The 20,929-nt window shown below is 40.8% G+C and overlaps 2 protein-coding genes across 5 annotated transcripts in view; one reads left to right on the top strand and one right to left on the bottom strand.

Annotated features, from left to right (window-relative positions):
- pak5 (p21 protein (Cdc42/Rac)-activated kinase 5) overlaps positions 1-10,390 on the top strand; it is a 75,555-nt gene extending 65,165 nt beyond the window's left edge. For all 4 annotated transcript variants that reach the window (XM_032584658.1, XM_032584656.1, XM_032584657.1 and 1 more), the window contains 8 exons: positions 947-1,156; positions 2,163-2,304; positions 2,430-2,584; positions 3,465-3,598; positions 7,285-7,411; positions 7,789-7,914; positions 8,014-8,148; positions 9,023-10,390. In XM_032584658.1, coding sequence (XP_032440549.1) covers positions 947-1,156; positions 2,163-2,304; positions 2,430-2,584; positions 3,465-3,598; positions 7,285-7,411; positions 7,789-7,914; positions 8,014-8,148; positions 9,023-9,178 — 1,185 coding nt within the window. In that variant the 3' untranslated portion in view covers positions 9,179-10,390. The remainder of the gene's footprint in view (positions 1-946; positions 1,157-2,162; positions 2,305-2,429; positions 2,585-3,464; positions 3,599-7,284; positions 7,412-7,788; positions 7,915-8,013; positions 8,149-9,022) is intronic.
- Positions 10,391-14,462: 4,072 nt separating this feature from the next.
- On the bottom strand, positions 14,463-19,445 carry lamp5 (lysosomal associated membrane protein family member 5). Its single transcript, XM_032584665.1, has 6 exons — positions 18,849-19,445; positions 18,262-18,440; positions 17,783-17,914; positions 17,402-17,498; positions 16,640-16,828; positions 14,463-15,446 (listed from the first exon to the last, which is right to left on the bottom strand). The coding sequence occupies exons 1-6, from the start codon at positions 18,907-18,909 to the stop codon at positions 15,271-15,273; spliced, it is 834 nt and encodes a 277-aa protein (XP_032440556.1). The 5' UTR covers positions 18,910-19,445; the 3' UTR covers positions 14,463-15,270.
- Between the last annotated feature and the right edge of the window lie 1,484 nt (positions 19,446-20,929).

The raw sequence follows: 20,929 nt of genomic DNA on the forward strand, positions 1-20,929 counted from the left end.
CATAAAACTGGCCGAACGATGTTCCACCGCGGAATTCAATTTCACAGTTGAGTTGGGTTGTTGATTACCCTGCCAAACTCAGATTAATGTGCGTTTAACCAACATGGATCAGGAGACCCTTGGCTGACAGCCAGCTTACAGCGCCGGCCGACTCCGGGTGAGGCTGGGGAGGAGACTGAGGGGGGCAAATAAGTAACGGGGGGCTCCCGGCTCCCCCTCCAACACCTGCCTCGCACTGATTGATTGAAAGAGTCCATGTAATTATACACCATCCCAACACATCAGGCCTCCTCCTCCTGCCCTGTCTGTACACATGTGGGAGTGTATATGTGTCAGGGTAAAGACAAATGGCACAGAAGGAACCCAATAAAGGGGAGGACAGAGGGGTTTTTAATTTACTCTCAGTATACTTGTGAAGAATGAAAAAAAAAAAAAAGAAAAGAAAAATGCCGGTCGAGCATCATTCCTGGAAGGTGTGGGGTAAGTAATTTAATTTAGTCTGAGACTCTCAGCGCCTTCACTTTTTTCACCGTTTGGTCTTTGTGGCTAATATTTGTCATATGAATTCCCATATTTTTTCTTTAAACTCGTATCACGTACACGAATGTTTAAAACGCATCACACTTTTATATATGCTTTACATTTTCTTCATCTATCCATATCCAGACATTTATTAGGTAAATTACATAAAAAAAAAAAAACCATTTCACTCTACCTCAGGCTCCAATGAAATGCTGTATGGTTTATTGGTAAGTCACCTGTTCTGCAACAATTTGTAACTTTGTATGATGCTTCTATTCCAATACTCCTTTCCACATTTTTAAAAAAATTGAATATTTAGACATGTTTGACTGAGTCAGTCAAACATCATGAGGATCCCTGTTATGAATTGTCTTTTCATCTGTATGTTAGGTTTAAATCACCGACACTGGCCCTTTTCTTTCAGGGTGATTATGAGCGTTCGTCGCGTGACGAAAGTCCCCAAGTCGCAGGTGCTGACACCTACCTTCGAGGGCCTCTCAAGCTACCTCAGAGCCACACCAAGCCGCCCGGCTACCCACCAGCACACCTCCCTTACCCCCCCATGTTTCACCATTACAAGCCCTCTCCGTACCACCATCCTCCCTCCCAGCCCAGCCCACCGTACACCCCGCAGGTACAGTACGGTCCGGTCTTCTGACAAAAACGCGCTTTTAAGTATAAGTAACATTTATTGACTGTGTAATAATAATAATAGCATAAACTGAAATAACTTATAACCTTTTTTTTTTTTAAATGTGGCGATCATTTTCTGCCAAATTAGGACCGAAAAGGAATTTTCACTGGGGTGCCCACACACACATCCTTAAAGAGTTTTTAAAAGTCTTAAAATCATGTATCTAAAATGAAGACCTTAAGATTCAAATTCAGTTCAAATTCACAAATGCTTTATTGATCCCAAAGGGAAATTAAATCTCGTTTTAACTCATGTCAATTCTTCAAAAAGTTATTGTGGAGGGCGATGGTTGTTTGCACAAAAGATCTCCTGTAGAGGTCTGTGTTACAGCGGAGAGCTTCTGATTAAAGACACTCTGGTTTTCTCAGATAATTTCCTGAAAAGGATCAGGGTTGCTCACAATTTTCTTGATTTTAATCTATGTAAAATCATCTACAGAGGTTTCTCATTTAAATTTCTTAAATTCATAAAGAAAAGCAAGTTAGCCTTTAATATGTCAATTACAGGCCCTGAGTTTTGTCTTGACAGAGGGATTTGATCTGTATGTCTTTTTTTCTGTCTGGAAAAAGTTTGAGTCGCAGTCAGACGTCTTCATTGCATTCTTCTGATCCGAGACGGCAGATGCAAAAACACTAGCTAGCATGGCCAAGTGTAAATTTGCCACAAGTTGGCTGGGCAAGGTTTGTACATTTCTGTGAAGATATATGTTTTAAATTTAATTCATGATGATCTCAAAAGTGCCTTTGAAGACACTTAAAAGTGAGTTGGGCGAAACCTACGGAAACCCTATTTATGGTATCAACTCACAAGTCCAATTTTGGCTTCTTTTTTTCTGTGCTCAGAACTTTCTTTAAAAAGAGAATCCCACCAAAATTACAAAAGCAAAGTGTCTTTATTCTTTTTGTTTTGTCTTGATTTGCATGTGAATGTGTCTGCGTTCATCCAGGGGGCCTACTCGCAGCCTTCATCCCCTTACATACCCCCAGGCGCTTATCCTCCTCCTTCGTGGGGGTCAAGCTCAGACACGCAGCCTTCCAGAGTCTCCCATGAGCAGTTCAGAGCTGCACTCCAGCTGGTGGTCAACCCAGGTGAGAACACCAGAAAAGAAGCACGGAAGCACAGATGGATACTGTGGCTTCCTCGGAGTGGGGATTTTTTCTTTTTTTTTTTTTTTTTTTTTTTTTTTTAAAGAAAAGGCTTTGCTCGCCAACAGGCGACCCTCGGGAATACCTGGACAACTTCATCAAGATTGGCGAGGGCTCCACGGGGATCGTGTGCATCGCCAGCGAGAAGCACAGCGGCAAGCAGGTGGCGGTCAAGAAGATGGATCTCAGAAAACAGCAGCGGAGAGAACTGCTCTTTAACGAGGTGGGGGCGGGGGGAAACATATACTGACACGGCTCAACCTTAATGCTGACTTTGTAATGTTCATGGGGGATTATCCCAATAGATTCGTTTCCATGAGGAATTTAATGGTTTCATTTTGGATTCCTGCACGGCTATTATTTGTCACAGATTGTTGACGTCTTAAATAAGCAGCAGCAGCAGAACTGGAGCTGGTCTGTGTAGCGTCATTAAACGTGCTACTTTGTGTGGAACACACAAAAAATAAATCTCTTTTGTCAGGTAATAAAAAAAAAAAGTTAATCTCACCACTGTTTTTTTTTTTTTTTTTTTAAATATAGCGAAGGCAATTCAATTACTAAGACATTTCTGTATCTGTAATTGCGTTTATTTGCAAATTGAGCAAGTGTTTACTCCGAAAGCCTTAAGCGAGTAATTTATTCAGAGATGTGTGTGCACACAGTAGACTTAACTGGAAATTATTATTATTATTATTATTTTTTCTTGTATACGTATAAGTCGTCACAAACTGCTCAGTGGTTCTAATGTTACATGGAGACTGAAGTGGACCTACAGACCGGTTCTGTGTTCTGGACAGACAGAGAGTCCGGGTGCATGGATAAAGACCGTGTTGGTTCCCATGTAATCCTATTATTTCTGGATGTAATCCCATCAAGGTTAAACCTGCATCAGAAGGGAAACGTCACATTTTACCCAATAAATTGCAAGTTATAGTTATTAAATGGCAAAACTGTAAGATGTTTTTTAGAACATATTTTATTTTCACTTGTGAAAATTCAAATAAATTGTAGTTTATTGCAATGGACTTGACATTGATTGTTGAATACATGACTTCTTTAGCAAGTAATTTACACGCGGCTTTTTCCGTCCTTCTCTGTTGAAGGTGGTGATCATGAGGGACTATCATCATGAAAACGTTGTGGACATGTACAACAGTTACTTGGTGGGAGACGAGCTGTGGGTGGTCATGGAGTTCCTGGAGGGCGGGGCGCTCACCGACATCGTGACTCACACCAGGTAACCAAACACGCTTCATATATGCGGCTTAAAAATGACTGCTGACATGCGAAGAGCTTTGGTTTGAGGCTTAATATCAGTAAATGTACTCCACCATCATTTTATTTATTTATTTTTGGGTTTCTTTGGAGCCAGAAAAATGAAATATTTTGAGTAAAGCCAGCAGCGTAATTGGTTTATCTGCACCTTAAGTGTTATTAGTAGTAACAGTTGTAATAGAATAGGAGTAGAAGTTGCATCTTGACTTTCTAACCAACATTTTTAGGTTTAAAGTAATCTTTTTATTTCACTAACATGTTTATTTTACCTGGAAGTAATTTTAAACTGAAGTGTATAAAAGTTTGCCTTGAGAATGAGACTATGAAAATAGAGGAAGTACAAGTATATTGAATATATTGAATATTATTCAATATTAATTATATTGAATAATATTCAATATATTCAATATACTTGTACTTCCTCTATTTTCATAGTCTCATTCTCAATATTAATTATATTGAATAATATGAGTAAATATATTATTCAATATTTTTGCTGTCCTACTATAAGCAGGTAGTACTAAAAGTCCTTAGACATCTGGCTAAAGGTTAACTCACTTCAGGAGTTATTAGAGTAGCTGAAAAACAGATTATGTTACACATTTCATTTTATTTCATTTCCATTGTAATTTTCTTTAATTTGGCAATAATAACTACTGGAAATTTGATTATGGTTTTCAATCAAATTGGTAATTGTCCTATAGTACTTTTTCACATAAAAACGTAAGAAAACAACAACTTTAAAAAGAATGTAACTGAACCCTAAAAGAAACTGTATAACAAATGACGAGTTCAAACCATAGAAACCTGGAAATGTCCATCCAATCTATTTGGAGGACGTATTAGGAAACATAATAAAGGTGGATAAGTTCAATCCAAAACCGGCTCAACAGTTTAAGAAGATTTTTTTTTTTCCCACTCACCAACTTTCTAAATAGTGATAGTGTAGCTGAGTTGTGTTTCTAAGCGGCCTTCCTCATTGTTTTAAGCTTACTTTGTGCTCGGTGTGTAATTACAGTCATTTGCGTTGAGTGTCAGCAGTAACGCTCCACGGTGTCGGCTGCTAATAACACGCTTTGTTGGGGCCGAGCGCCACTGCTGCCGTGAAGGACTTTGAACGCTCTCCCACGCAGATGTTTGCCTGTTTGTGTGTCGAGTGTGTGTGTGTGTGTGGGTGGGTGTGTGTGTGTGTGTAAAGGAGAAAGTTTAGGCACACATGAATGCTTCTGGAAATACTGATAGAGAGATTGGTGAAAAAAAACCCCAAAAAACATTACCTCACTCTCTCTGAACTTTATTTTTGGAGGTTGTTTCAGTGAAAAAAAACAAAAATCTCAACAAATCTCATACATCTGAGGAATTATTTATCATTCTTAGATTTACTGCACTCTCTGAAATACTGAATGATTTTACCTAATGGAGTTTTGATGAAAACTATAAGAGTAAATTAAAAACATTTATGTATATTGTAGTGTATTTTCAGTCCAACTGAAATCTTCCCAGTGTTTCTGTGAAGCTCTTTGTTGCTGTAATAATAGCTGCAGGTTGCACATTGTGCCCTCATCAGTTTCTTCTGCTCTTGGCAGCCAGCTTACACACTCAAGTGTAACACACACACACACACACCCACCCCCCCCCCCACCCCACCCCCACGCACACATTCTTTCAGTCATGTTACCAGCGGCACAATTAAATATCATAGTGTAGATTTCAATTAGAATTTTACTCACTTAATGAGTTTTTTATTTTTAAATCTATATAATAAGCTGCTTTTTTTTCATCCATGTGTTATTCTCTTTCTCCTTCACAAGCTTTCCAGGCTCATTAAAGTTGTTTTCCACATTGTCAAACAATTTCCTTTTTCAGTGAACATGTTTTTCCACTGTTCACCAGTGGGTGTGTGTGTGTGTGTGTGGGTGCGTGCGTGGGGGTGTGCGTGTGTGTGTGTGTGTGTGCTAAAGAGGGAGAGTATGAGTGGAGGCTGAGGGGGGAGATTGCGGAGGTGATTTGTTTTTGCGTACTCCTCTCAATCCTGTTCGTTTTAAGTTAACCAGATGGTGTTTTTTTCCCTCTATTTGCTGAGAGCTCATTAAACTCCTGTGATTGGAAAAGCATACATGTGTGACTGAAATAAAATAACAACAACAAAAATTAAGAAGAAGGAAAGAAATGTGCGTCAAGCTAGACGATATGTGTGTGCCTGGTTAAAACATTTGTGTCTGTGCGCATGTTTGTCACAATGAAACTTTTTCTTCCTTTGGTTAAATCCTTTCACAGTTGGAGGAGAAGAGTACGCACTGTATTTGCGCGCACATACGGGCGCAACGCATCTGCGTGTCCCTTCATGGAGTTTTCCACAAATATAAACGAGGAGAGATCAGCACACAATCCCTCAGCAAAGGCACAGGATGGCCAGGCCAGCTGGGTCTGGATGTTAATGTTCAGTGAGGCTGTGTGGGCTCAGTCAGATGAACTGCATCGCCCTGTCTCTCCATATGGGACCCTCCTGCCTGCTTGAACATCATGGCTGCAGCCGCTCTAGGCTACAGGGGGATGTCTAACAAACGGCATCTCTAAACCACATCTCTTTGTTCGGCTAATGTTCGGTTTTTAAAGGACTTTAAAATTAAGACTTTCAAGTCTAAAGATGTGTTCTGTTAGTCACTAATTTAAAAAATTGATAAAATATTTGCTTTTTTTTATAAAAAGTGTAATTTTTCTGGTGGGTTAAGCAATGTACGGTATGACGTGAGTAAAATACAACAAAATTGTTGCAAAGTTGCTGTTTTGCTAACTCTATGCAGAACAAAACAAAGCCTGGATTCAAATCTGGGGCCTTTTTCCTACAAGGCAACATTATATGCAGCCTGATATTTCCCACAGTTATGCCCAAAATTACATTTACAGGGTTTTGTTCTCAGGAGAAAATGTATACACTCAACCCGTGGCAGATTATTTTTATTCAACAAAGACGCTTCTTTTGGAAAATCAGGAGTTTCTCAAAAAAAGATAATAGTCATAATATTCATATTATGTCACATGGCATGTCAAAAATGATTGATGCCCTTCTCAATAACCAATATAAAAATATTTGTTGATTTTATAGCACTAGATTAATTTCTCAAAACAACAAAAACATTAATATTACTTTGAGTCATTTGGATTTCCTTGGCAGATTTCAGATTAGCTGTATTTTACAATAAAGTTAGTGCCTCTGCAAGAGGAGTGGAAGTTATTTGTTACTCAAGATGGCAAGACCAAGTTCATTCAAACGCAAAACATGACCGTTTTTCAGCTCTGGTGCATCCCACTTCAAACGTCTGACCAATTATAGCTGTCCGACACCACACAACAACAAATGACTTGATGAAATGTTCTGTGTTTCTGTGGAATACATAGAGGTATGAGAAGATGACATTAGCAGGTGTTAGCTCAGGCATTAGCTCACGTAGCCAGCCCTCTGTCACCTGCATAACAGAAATGTGGATAGAAACTTTGTCAACTGAATCACTTGGCATCTGATTCAAAGTGCTGAATTCTGCAGAGTTATGACGTAAAACTGTTACAGTATTGAATGCGAAGCTTTTTCCTTCCACCTTTGTGGTCTGGTTACCGACCCGCGCCTACAGCTGCGTTTGCTTCCTGCAGGATGAACGAGGAGCAGATTGCGACCGTGTGTCTGTCGGTGCTGAGAGCTCTGTCCTACCTGCACACACAGGGCGTCATTCACCGAGACATAAAGAGCGACTCCATCCTGCTGACCAGCGACGGTAGGGTAAGTGCAGTTCACGCAATCTTTTCAGGCAATCGAGCAGTTTGTCCTTAAAGGTACTCCAGGCTTTGGCCACTTATCGACATTAATGCACTCTGACCTGCTTCGTGGGTGCTGTTCTTCACTTGTATGCAGGCAGTGTGAGAAACTCACTCATTCATCAATTACAACTCGTGCCCGAGTAATTAAATCCTACATAATGCCTCCTAACTACTTGATAAGACATGATTAACTGAGGCATAATTAACTGCTAATTGGAGAGATTAGTGTCTTCTCTCGAAGCTCTTCATCACATGGGGTCAGGATAATTCTGATCTAATATATTTCCCACTACATGTCCTGGTAGCATATCTGCATGTGTGTGTGTGTGTGTTTTGCAGATCAAGCTGTCAGACTTTGGCTTTTGTGCCCAAGTTTCCAAAGAGGTGCCGAAGAGGAAATCTCTTGTGGGCACTCCCTACTGGATGGCACCGGAGGTCATCTCAAGAATACCTTACGGGACTGAGGTCAGAACATGTGCCCCCGTGTTGCCGTACCTTCACAGAGGTGGTTGGCTGTGAGAGGGTTTCGTGAGTGGTAACGCATCGGTTTCTTTGGGTGTCAAGGTGGACATCTGGTCTTTAGGCATTATGGTGATCGAGATGGTGGACGGAGAACCCCCTTACTTTAACGAGCCCCCTCTGCAGGCCATGAGGAGGATACGAGACAACCTTCCCCCACGGCTAAAGGAATCCCACAAGGTACGGAAAGAAACAGGGCAGGACTATTCAAGAAAAGATGGAAGTACGTAGTTAATAAGTTCACTGGTTGTTTGTTTGGTTTATAGTTTTATTTGGCAACATTTAGCAATTGGACTAGCAAAATTTTGACTCAGACTCAACAAAAGCGGGAATAACAGTAAATGAAGTATGGTAACGGTGAAAGGGATTAGGAGAAAATGGAAAGTGACACAAAAATATGCCGATCAGTGCACAATTTAGCCAACATTATAAACCTTTTAAGTAGTCTAACAGTCTTTAAATGTGCTTAACATATAAATGTGCTTAACATATCAACCAAAGTAATGTAGCAATATCTCACACTAAAGAGTTTAATGCAAGCTATGACAAGATAAAAAACAACTTGCTAATTAGTGTAGAATGACTTTTGGCCACATTTAGCAATGCTTTTGGCAGTAAGGCTGTGAAAATGTGTAATTGTGAAAATAGAATCCTTATAAAAGAACATTTAAACATTTTTGTAAACTGGTGGAGGCTTTGAGATGAAGTAAAAGTAGGTGAGTTCAGTGGAAAACGTGACTTGGTCGTATTGGATATTGTCATTGCAATTGCAATGTAAAGTTGACCTTAAATCGTGCAGCCCTAGTTGTTAGGTAAGTGATCAAAGCTAGAACTTCATCTAAATTGAATGAAGGTTTCATTAGCTCTACTGTGGGCTCCCTACTTGTTTAGCTCCAAATTTCTGCGCTAAAACAAATCTAAGCAGCTCTTTTCTAGTCAGTGAACGTTCTCTCATAAGTGTTTCCAACTTTTAAAACCGTAATTAGCGTACTGGAGTTTACTTTACGGTAAATCAAAAAGCTAAGAATAAAAACAAGTGTGTTGCATCCTGCAGGTATCGTCGGTGCTGCGGTCCTTCCTGGACATGATGCTGGTGAGGGAGCCGTCGCAGAGAGCCACTGCCCAGGAGCTCATCCAGCACCCATTCCTCAAGCTGTCTGGACCGCCGTCCTGCATCGTTCCCCTCATGAGACACTACCGCCATCGTTGATCTCCTGGCCTAATCGCGTCCTCTTCCACACTAAAAAAAAAAACAAAAATACAGGCTTACTCACCCAGTCAAAACAACCTACAGCGTGATGGCCCGCCACTAACACCTGTAACCGTAAACGTAGATTAGCGCGAGGAATATTTAAGAAGTATGTTTTTAAAAACACACGCACACAGAAAAGAAGAAGAAGAAGGAGGAGAAGAATGAGCTATCGGGACGTTCTGTTGAGCCGGTTCGCGACGCTGCGCTCTCCTTTCTTCCTAGACTCAAGAGTCTCCAGCTGCACGTAGACTCATAGTAGCCATCAGCCTTCCACAGCTTCTGAAGGGTGCGCTGAGTTGCTGGCGAGGCAGAAGGACCTAAGTGACCCCCGCTGCTCCAAAGCAGAGCAGCAGAGGGCCAAACAATCAGTGTGACGAGAGAGGCTTTTGACCGCCATCAGTCCATCATTTAGAGAGGGACAGGCTGTGTCCTAGCAGCCGAGGCTAGCGCCGACAAGGTCACTCGCATCCCTCTCTCTTCTCACACACACACACACACACACACACACGTCAAAACGCGAAAATGTATTTTAGAGAAACCTGTAACATTTTCTGTACAGTTTTGATAATTTGCAGTATTTTATCGTGTCGTAACTATTGTGATATGAGCAGTATTAAATAGAATTTCTGCAGAGATCTTTCCTACTGTTTATAATCCAGTTTTTGCTTAAAGATATAAGAGATATTCCAAATAAATCCAGCTAAACCTAACTGTTACTAAAAGTACTTAATATATTTATGATCTCAACATTTGTAGACAGAACTTCCATTAAATGTTTGAAAAAAAAAAAAAAGGGTAATGTCAGAATTTTCTATGACATTTTGAAGTATTTATTTATTTATTGGATTTGGAGTGATATTTTTTATTTGTAGTGTGGCCTTTTTTTCAGTTTTTTTTTCTTTTATTATTTATTTATGTTTTCTCCACGATTCTTAATGCACTCGAGCAAAAGCAGTGATATCAGTTGTTATGTAATCCAAGCAATACCCCAAACCTATTTGTAAAACTATCAAGCCCAGCTTTGATGATACTGTAACACCATGCGTTTCAACGTAGCACAGATTGTGTGGATTTGGCAAAAAAAAAAAGACTATTCCTTGCCTTTCTAAAATGTTCCTTAACTACTTCGAGTTAGCTTGCCAGCACACAGATATCAGGATGCTGACATAAAAAAAAAGGTCTTATTTTCCACTCGCATCCTCATCCCACCTCCGTCTCTTGTCGTCACTGGAACCGTGCTGCCATTCTCATCTCCAGTCGAACCAGAGCAACAGTGTAATCCTCCTTCCTACATCCTCTTTACCCATCAGTCACTGTGGTATGTACATATGACTGCGAGCGTGAGTCTGTGTTTGTCGGAGAGCAAAAGAGTCGGAGCGTACGTGTCTCTGTACAGCATCTGAAAGCGTGTGCCTGCGTGTTGTCCGCCCGCTAATCCTCGACACTGGGTCAACATCTGAATGAGTATACACTTATTTGTGGTTTTGGCTTGTACAGTGATATTGCATGTTTGTTTTCAGTGAAGCTGGTTTCAATTAAAAAAAAAGAGACGCACATAAAAAAAAACAAAAAAAAACATCAAGTTGTGTTGCATGGATTTTTCTTTCATCGCCTTTTCCGATCTACCGTACTTCTCTCTCGGTGTCTCATATCAATCAGAGATGATTTTTGTTGCCGTTTATCAGCACACTGTCGATTTGCACCGGGGGAGCTTTGTACAGTCATCATTGGTTTTTCTCTTTCTTTTCTTTCTTTCTTTTTTTTTTTTTTGTTTGTTTTTTTAAGACTTTCATGTTCTCTAAATTCAAAAGTTCTCATTTCAAACGACTCCACCCCAACTTGGCCCCTTAGGAGAGAAGCAAAACGACACATCCATGGATTGGTGTTGCTATAATATATTATGTTTTTGGTCTTTCTTTCCTATAAGCCATTTCCCACTGAAACACAGTAATGGGATATTGATTCAGTTCAGACAAAGAATGGAGCTTCTTTTTCAGAGAGGAAGGCCTTAGCCCAGTGAGCGAAAACATGAAAAGTAGGTGGAAAAGGGTGGCCACAGCGAACCTTTTTAAATGTTGTTAAACATGTTTAAATGTATAATTAGGATAAAGCTAGATTGGATTATGCAAATACTCAGAAACCATTAATACGCTCCGAATCAATCAATCAGAAGAGTGAACTGTTTTCCTTTTCAGGGAGCTCTCTATGTTAGAATAAAAAGAAATTACTGTGGGAACTTTGCGTACACCTCATGATTCAGAGCTGACGAAAATCAACCAAAACGTTTGACAAAGTTTAATTAAAAAATAAGTCATAAATCCACAAACAAACTTAATTAAAACACTACATTTAACCCAACAATTTACGTATTAAAATAGTAATGTATGGAACTTACGAGTTACTCTTAAGAATGTACCTAAAATTAATCAAAGAAAGACAATTAATAACCCAAGCTGATAGGCTGGGCAAAGACTTAACTCTGGAAGAGCTGCTGAGATTTGTATTTCTAGATTTGTATTTCTAGATTTGTATTTCTAGGTGGTGAATTTAACAGAAGAACTACTTGAATGGAGGAGCAGCAAGAGGAAAGCCATTTCCAGTTAAGGTGCTTTGGTCATACAAAACACTTTGTGGAGGAGAATTAACATTACACATCAACCTTGAGACATCATCACCTCTGTAAAACATGGTTGTGGCAGCAGCAGGCTGCGGGAAATTTTTTCTCCAGCAGGTAAAAGGAAGCTGGTTGGAGTTGATATGAAGACGGATGGAGCTGAATACAGGGCAATAATGGAGAGATAATAAACTCTTGAAGGGTCCTAAAGGCTTGAGACTGGGGCAAGGTTTTACCCCTACAACTTTCCAGAACATACAGCCAAAGATACAACAGATCAAAGCAGACACATGCATTAAAAATTAAAAATCCAACCAAGAACTTTTGTCATAAATATTAAAACTGAGGGTCATACATAATTTCTGTCCATTCTGACCTTGAGCAATTGTACAAATAATGATGGTAGAGAGCCACCTTATTCTCGTATCACGTTACAATTAAGTCATTTGTTTATTTTTAGGGTCTTTGAGGTGAAGAACTCATGGTTCTCAGGTGAGCAACGTCGTAGAATGACGTCATGTTAATTAGATGACACCTGTGAAGTTCACTGTGAGCGAGTCAGACGGAAAACACCCAACATGTGGACATATGAATTGTAGCAATATTCTTTTAGCAAAAGCTATTTTAATATACAGTCTCTGTCGCTTTTGAGTGTAAAGATTTACGTATTTGTCAAGAGAGCCAGCTCTCAAGGTAAATAAAGTTGAAGGTGAGGCTCTCGTCTCTGTTAACATATTTAACTTTTGCTTTAATCCAGTAATTGACGCAGTCTTGTATTCTGGACACATTTACAGCGGGTTAAACAAACGGAACGTCAACTGGACGTAAAGCTACTGGGTGAAACCCGTCCGCTGGACCACAGGTGAGGTAAATAGCTCTTAGGAATGTGTGGTTTTGTTTTTGTTTTTGCTAACTTATGGACTACGTAAGAAGGGCACGCGAAGCATGTCTTTTGTTATCAGGTGGAGGCGGTGGCTGAATTAATATGGGTCAATTCAGCCCATGCTCGTTATTGAGGACGTAGCGCAGCAGTGCTATTTCGCACAGTGGGTTTACTGTAGCTTTAAATGTTGCCATAGCAATAATTTAGTTTCTTTTACTATTTTATTCGGTAAAGCAATGCTAAAGTTTTCATCAGGATATGTCATAATGTGCAAGGAGTAAAGGAGAGTCATCCCACCAGCTGCAGTATTTGTCAGTGTTGTAAGGACTCCTGTCTCTTGGACACCATAAACAAAAACAAGTCCTGCCTTGGAGATGTGTTGACGACAAGCTGCACAAGCAAAATGTTGCTTCTCTCTCTCTTTTTTATTTTTTATTTTTTAATCTTTTAGTTCTGGGACAAAAAAACAAAATGTTCTCGTCCTGTGGAGTATAGATTATGAAGTTTTAAAGGAGGCCAGGATCAGAGAAGGTCCCTCTTATGTAAAAGTGGCTATTTTTAATTTGTGTTTCCAAAAGTAAAATATTCAATGAGTTAACAACTTTAGTAAAGGGCTTGGTGGTTATGTTGCAATTAAAGATATATGTGGTTTATGAAATGTTGACTAAGTCTTGGTGTTTTCACTTAGACTTTTAGACTTTTTTTGGCTTATATTTTCTCTCTAGACAGATTTAGAGGAAAATCAATACTTCATCCTGGCAGTGTCTTCTCTGATATATGTATCTGTCAACTATTCCAGTTAACCTGTATTATTTATTAGTTGTGTCAAAGATCTCGATCTGATAGCTGGACTTTCTCTCTCGTGGTTTTCTGCTTGATGGAAGAATTCATGGATTCATTAATTACATTAAGCAGCAAAGAAGCACCAAAATATCACTCTACCACCACCATGTTTGCCTGCTGGAGTGAAGTTATTTTTCTGAAATGTCAGATTTATGCCAAGTGTAACATGACACATAACTGATGGAAAGTTTCACTTTGTCTTCAAGATGTCTTTTTGCAAATGTGAAGTGGGTCAGCAGTGGTTTCGACCTTTGAACTCTCGCGTGGTTGCCATTTTTCATAAAGGCTGACCTTAACTAAAGAAGTGAAGGCTGTTGTGCTTTAGATTATATTGTTTAGTGAGTCATTTTGATTCTAGTCATTCTTGGGAAGGTTTACAACTGCTCCATGTTTTCTCCTGTTTTTATAATGACTTTCGCCATGGTCAGGCGTAATCCCACAGCTTAATTGCTACGTATCTTTTAAGAGACTGATGGATGTAATTGACTTTGTGTCTCAGATCGGAACATCATGGTATCTTTCAGCCTGCTTAATATCGTCTGTCTGGTTCTATTTATTCGATTTCTTTTTTTTATTTTATTCTACGGGTCTGGCAGTGAATTTGAAATCTAAAAATGTGAATTGAAAAAAAGTCTTATTACAAGTCATAATTATAAAAGAAAGGCAGTTTTTTGTTTTGGACTGCTTTTCCCCCTTAGTTAAAAAGGCATGATTTGAAAACTTTCTGTAACTACTCAGGCTAACTTTGTCTGAAAATAAGTTATTTGATGTGAAACTACAAGAGAAAACTGTAAAGGAAGAAATACATTTTTTTTACAACATTGCATTGAATTAAAATATATTCTATGTGATATCTGACAGTTTGAATAGTGTGTAGTGTGATAAATGCTGAAATAGAATAATTTGGTAATTGTGTATCCAGCAATTTATTTCAAACAGAACAGAGTACTGCACATGATTGCATCAGCAGAAGTTTATGCATAGACTTTCACTCTAAAAATAATATACACACATTTTTATTAACCTCTCCACGTTTTCATAAGTACTTATTCTGACTTTTTTTTTCTCAAGTTTTATAAGACGTTTTGTATTTGACTTTTTTTTATATCTTTCTTTCGTTGATCTGAGAAAAGGGTCTGATGCCAAGGCAAAACTGCACTGCACACTACAAGACAGTCCACTGTCAACACTATGGCTGCATTCTGGATGTATGAGCACAGGGATGGGAACCAAAAAAAAAAAAAGAACAAAGTTTGCAAATACAGATGGATTCCAATAGCAGCAAATTCAAACAGAGAAGGAGGGAACAGGGTAACAAGGACTTTAGAAATGTTTTGAAAGACAAGTTAGATCAAACATTGTGCAAGTTACAAACCATCTTCGGTAAAGGTGTTTTGGTTGGGAAAAAATCCAGAAAATTCAATTCACTTTATTCGAAACTACGTATGGCACAATCCAGCAGTCAGTTTAACTGGATTTGGGTGGGTTTACTCTCCAATTACACTCATGCTGTGTCCCAAACTGTCTAAATAACTCGTAATTTTAACAGTTCAAAAGCTCCAGCGGGCAGTGCAGACTATTCATTTTTTCCAATCGGGGACACAGTCCAGTGTGGGGGACACAATCCTCAGGCCCAGGATTTTGAGGAGACAAATCTGTCATTAGGAGAGCTTTGGAGGAAGTCGAGGGCGCCGCGGATGCGTCACGTGACTACATGTTCTTGTACATAGAGCGATCTCTTGGAAGCTGTGGCTGATTCGCTGTCAGCTTGAGGTGGAAGTGGTAGATGGTGAGCGTGATGATGATTATTAGACCAAGAATGAGGCCCAGGATTAGGGGGAGGATCTCCTCTAGGTGCTCCCGCTGGTCTGTGATACACTTGTAAGCTGCAAAGAGAGGAAAACACAGGATCAAAATGTAGCGGTGGCAATATCTGTAGAAGTCTAGTGCTTTGAAAGCTTATTTGGATTTCCTGTGTGAGGGCTAGAGTTGGGTAAGGTTTTGGTTTCTGTGTTTTTTCCACACATTGAAACAAATTAGTCTGAATTGCAATTTTTTTTAAATTGGTATTGACAGATTGCATCCCTATAAATTATTCAGAGAATTCAAGTCTGTTTTAGTTGAACCAAACTGTTAAGACGTAAGGCTTGGTAGTTAAAGGATGCTTAATCTCTGCTATATTGACCAAAGTATTTTCATAGTACTTGAACTTTTCTATTTTGTCATGCTACAACCAATGACTTTTAATTTTTGTAATTAAGTGAAAGATGAGGATAAATAAGTACATAGTGGAATGCACATAATCCATGGCTTCACCCTTTAGCTGTGGATCTCGGTACCTCCTTCAATTACCATGAGCCTCTTGGCTGCTTCTCTGATTAATGCTTGTAATGTTTAGGAAGAGGTTACCAGGTTTTTGTTTTTAAAAGAATTTGAAAACCTTTATGTTGATCTGTCACATAAAATTCCAATTAAATACATTAAATTAGTCTGTGGTTGGAAAAAGCTTAAGGGTTATTTTGCAACAACATAATACGTTGTCTCCTTTACACAGTGCATTTTTAAGAACTGCTAGGTGGTTTAGAGTAAGGAGGACACTTAACCTCTGCTGAGAATAGAGTACGGTATGCATATGGGGTCTGAAGTTGAAGGTGTTTCTCCCTGTGGACAGCTGTAATGCACACAAGGAGAAAGGCAGTGAAGCTTAGCCCAGTATAATTTACTGCAGCTGAGACCACATGATTCCTCCAAGGTGATTGGACGACGAAATGCACGCAGTGTTCCTAAAAGCTGCATCCAGGGCACAGATACCATAAAGTTCTAATGACCTCAACCTCTTTCCTTTCAGTCGTCCTCCCGCTGCGCCTATTGTCTCTTGTGCATCCCCAGCCTGTTCTTTTCCTCATTTCACCCTACATGCTCCCCATTCTGCAGCAATAACCTGCCTCTCCCCTGAGATTTGGACGTTAGGAAGAGACGTACAGCTCACCCCCCAGGGTTTCTCATTACCGTCTTCATCTGTTGTTTGTCTACAACACGAGCAAACAAAACGCTGCTGAATGTCTGCAGCTGTCCTTACGTGCACTGAAGATGAAGTCCGAGGCGATGTCAAAGGGCTGGATCTGGATGTCGTACATGGAGAACGTGACGCCCTTCTGGTGATCGCTCGAGATGAGGGTGACGGTCTGCTGAGCCGTGCACACGTAGGAGCGCCCGGCTGGGGTCACTAGGGCCGAGAGCTTGTGGGTGCTGGCTGTGTGCTTTCCAGCTATCGACCGAGAGAGAGACGAAGGACTTTTTAATAAAAGGAAACAAATGGCACTGAGACGGGTTTTGAAAGTGCTTGTTTCAATAGAATGTTGAAATTTGAAATAAAGCTGTAATAGTTTAATGTCAAGGGGAAAATATGGGCTTGATCAGTTGTGCTACACACACAACAAAATGATTCAAATAAGATTTTTTTATGCTAAAATGACTACTTAGATTTTTCTGCTAGACATGTTGATAAATGCAACGACGTTGATAGGGCTTCAAAATGGTTAATGTGAATAATATGACTAAAGAAATAATAAATACAATAACTGTAAAATATAAATCAATACAAAGAAAATGGTTAAAAATGTATGTTTCACACTCAAAAGCTTTGATTAAAGGTTTTCGTGTTCTAAATCTTCCAGTGGTGTGTAGATAAATGTCTGAGAACTTTCTAAATCTCCGTATGAGTCCGTCCTTAACTCCACCGGATAGACTGCAGAATAAATGCGGCCAAGCTGCGATCATCAGTGGGGCCGCAGGGTGGAAAGGAGCCGCTGTATTGTGCTGCTGCGGAAGGGATACTCACGGTTGTATGCGTTGATGAAGTGCGAGGTCTCCGAGGTGTCGTAGACGAACTGGATTTTGTTGACCTTCCACACCTCAATACCCTTTTCGCGGAACTCCTAGATAAAAACACGCCAGAGTCAACACGCTGGCGTGGATTGTGTCATCCAGGACCTGACATTCCCAAGTGCTCAAGAATACAAGTCCAGTTGCTTCCTGCTCAAGCACTCAGGAATGCAGGAGTCAAGGTTGGCGTGCGCACTCAGAGGGTTTCTGTGGGGAGATTTCTCTACAAGTTTTAGTCAGGAAATGATGAATAAAGGTAACTTTTTCTATTCTTTAATCATATAAAAAAGTTAACTACTCAGTTTTGTAGTGTATTTTCTGTTTGCCGTTGATGCACCTTTGAGAAGTAAATGCGGAGGATGTAGGCGTTGTTCTTCCAGGAGATGTGGATCTCTGAGTCGGTGCTCCCACATTTCCCCTCGATTTCTGCCCCCCGGGGCAGCGTGAAAGAAGCCTGCTCTGTGATGAGCTATAAATAAATAAAATAAATAAGTACGTATGAATAAAATTGGTCTGTAATCACTAAGTGGTATAAGAAACCTTTTTAGTTCAGCAGTTTATGCACTGCTGCAAAAACTGCTTTTCATTGTTGCAATTTAAACGTATCCACAAATTCATCTTAACATGAATTGAGATAAATTTGAACATATCTAATATTTACTCCAGTTTTCAGTGCGTCAGACTTATTTTAAGCACAGCTTGATCCAGAAAAAAAAACCAACAAATCGTGAACACTTTTATGCAGCGTGCATGTGTTTCTCTCTTATTTAGAGCAGCTAAAATGAGAATTAAAATGCACGCGAGGGAAATCCTTACGTCTATCCCATTAAGCGCGAGCACGTCATATGGCACGAGGAATTTGGCGGCGAACTCCACCATCAGGCACGTCGTTCCGTTCTCGCGGACCGCGAAGATGGCTTTGTCCGGGTTGTCCGAGAGGCCGGACAGGTTCTCCCCCTCCTGCTCCGCCAGCACCGCGGGCAGCGCCAGCACGCCTGATAACAGCAGAAGCACACCCCGTGGAGAAAAGAGCCTGGTGTCCGCCGGGCCACAAATGGTTGGCACACACTCATGCGCACAAGCGGCTACAAAACATGCAGAATCAGCAGAAAACAGAAGGACTGATCAGAGGTGAGGAGAGGGGTGAAGTCAACATCTACGTAACACTAAAAGTAAAATCTGCAGCATCGGGGGAGCAACAGCTCACTCACCCCTCAAACATCAGTTTGCAGCACTTTACAATAAGGACAAAATTTTTTTTTTGCCAACTCATGAAGATGAAAGAACACATGCACCTTATGAGGCACGCACACATGCAGTTGTTGCATGCGCGTGCACGTGTCCGCTCCGCAGAGAGTAGTCACGACATTCCGACAGACACTCGAACACGCTCGCGCTCTTACCACACACACAAAGCAGCAAAAGTCCAGCGCTCTCCTTGGTGCTGAAACTGAGTCGCCCCATTGCTACCAGCTTCCCCGGCGCTGGGAAAGAGAAAAAAAAAAAGGGGGGCTGACTGACTGGGCAGTCTGGGCTGAACCCGCGAAAAGAAAAGAGAAACGCGGACAGGGAGGGGAGACTGAGAGAAAGAAAGAGAGAGAGAGAGGGGGGGGAAGGAGAGAAAGCGAGGGAAGAGGGCTGTCTCTTCTTAGCGCCAAGAAGTGACGCTCAGATGAACGTGAATGCACCAAAAGATGCCCCGAGATTGGCTGCGAGATCCGGCACCGACGAGTTCCATCTGTCCGAACCGACCTCCCCCACTCCTTCAAGGTGGACAGGTGTCAAACCCGGTGACAACTGCAAGTCCGAACCGCCTCTACATATCATCAGCCACAAATAATGATCCTCCTTCGTTGAAAGTCAGAAACTTGTCTCCTGCGAGGCGGCGGTGGCAGCTACTCCTGCAGTGCTGTAGGCTCCATCCCTGCTATAGCAGCTGGAGGTTCAGCTGAAATGATGCATGTCTAGAGGGAAACGCCGACAACTCCCCCTCTCTCCCTCCCCTCCACTGAAAACCTCCACTCCCTCAAGGTTGAAGCTCGGTGTGTTAGTGAGGGCTGACACCAGATGGTTAGACTTGCATCAAAAAACAAACACTAAAGCCTTAAAATGATGTTTCAATGAATGCAAACGACTAGTTTTTTAAAAATCACACCATATTGTATCATTACTGACTGCTAACACAAATCAGATCTTTATTTTAGCTCTTTACTACAGTTACACTAATCCATCTCGGAGACCAGAACCGACCTATTTTCCGTAAATTTGCTCTGACTGACAATCCACTGATCAGATCCTGACAAATGCCGACTTTACACTTTTTTGAGTTCAGTAAAAAAAAAAAAAAAAAAAAAAAAAATAGAGGTTGGCACGTTTTGATGAATAAATGTAAATCATAAATGTATTCCTATCTCCATCAAGCAACCAGCCGCTCAAATTTCCGCTGTTATGCATTACAGTTCTTCAAATGAAAAGACGTCAGACTGGATGAAACCACAATTATGCCAGAATTAAAAGAAAAATCTCCATAGAGACTGATGGATGTTCAATAACTAATAGTATCTATCACTATTATACATTTATTGAACACCCTAAGAACACGAAGAAGTTACCAATTTTTACTAAAGTATTTTTTTAAACAAACTTTTCCGCCACTTAAATGTGGATGCGTAAGTTACGCAAAAACATTATTACGTAACATAGCAGTCCTTTCCCCCCCTTTTGCACATGGCGCGCAGTCTTAAGAGTTTGTCTGTCTGAACTGAAAGTCAAACTCGCACTTAACGGAACTGATGCTGTCGATGCTGGGCGTGCTGTCCACCTGCGGATGCCTCGTCTCCTGAGGGAAGGTTTCTGACCGCGGGATGCGGCCTAAAGTCGGCAACGGATTCTGTTCCAGATCTCCAACGACTTTCTTGAACTCCGGGGAGGTAAATCTTCGGAAGAGTTTATTAGTCAATGCTGAGAAAGTTGTTGGAGTAGAGGCAGAAGCTGTTGTGGCAAACGGAAGTGGTTCGGTGAAGCTCATCGACTCGTTGCGCCTCCTCACCGTCTTGGATTTACGCACAGGCACCAGAGTGCGCTCTGGAAGTGTGGGGCTAAGCATACTGGTTGGCAGACTGCATCTTTTCCTATAGTAGCACTCGTTAAATCTTCCCACGCGGAAAGATTTCTCCCTTCCCCTCTCAGTCTCACGTTTGTTGGGAAGAATGGGAGTCAGTAAGATGCCAAGAGTGGATGGCGCACAGGGATGCGGCATGTTTCTGTTTGGCTGGGGGGAGAAGAAAATGGACTTTTCAGCATCACGGCCGTTTAAGAGAGGGGGCAAGTGATGAGTAGAGGAGGGCATCTTCTCCTGGAAGGTGCATTGTTTAGAAATGGGTTGATTGTAAATTCCCGGTCGGGGCACAGGAGTGCGTGCTCCAAAGAAGATCATATCCTGTGGACCCAAAGAGGATTTATTATTTTCTCTTTCAAACTCCAT

Source organism: Xiphophorus hellerii, chromosome 15, assembly GCF_003331165.1.
Source record: "Xiphophorus hellerii strain 12219 chromosome 15, Xiphophorus_hellerii-4.1, whole genome shotgun sequence".
In the NCBI taxonomy this organism is placed as follows: domain Eukaryota; kingdom Metazoa; phylum Chordata; class Actinopteri; order Cyprinodontiformes; family Poeciliidae; genus Xiphophorus; species Xiphophorus hellerii.

Bases quoted from the DNA above. Each gene is read 5' to 3' on its own strand.
- lamp5 (XM_032584665.1), bottom strand. From the start codon at position 18,909: ATGGGGCGACTCAGTTTCAGCACCAAGGAGAGCGCTGGACTTTTGCTG. The intron at 16,829-17,401 runs GTGAGTATCCCT...CTCGGTCGATAG, and splicing joins CTTCATCAACGCATACAACC to CTGGAAAGCACACAGCCAGC. The intron at 15,447-16,639 runs GTAAGGACAGCT...CTCTCTTTGCAG, and splicing joins GGACTTCATCTTCAGTGCAC to CTTACAAGTGTATCACAGAC.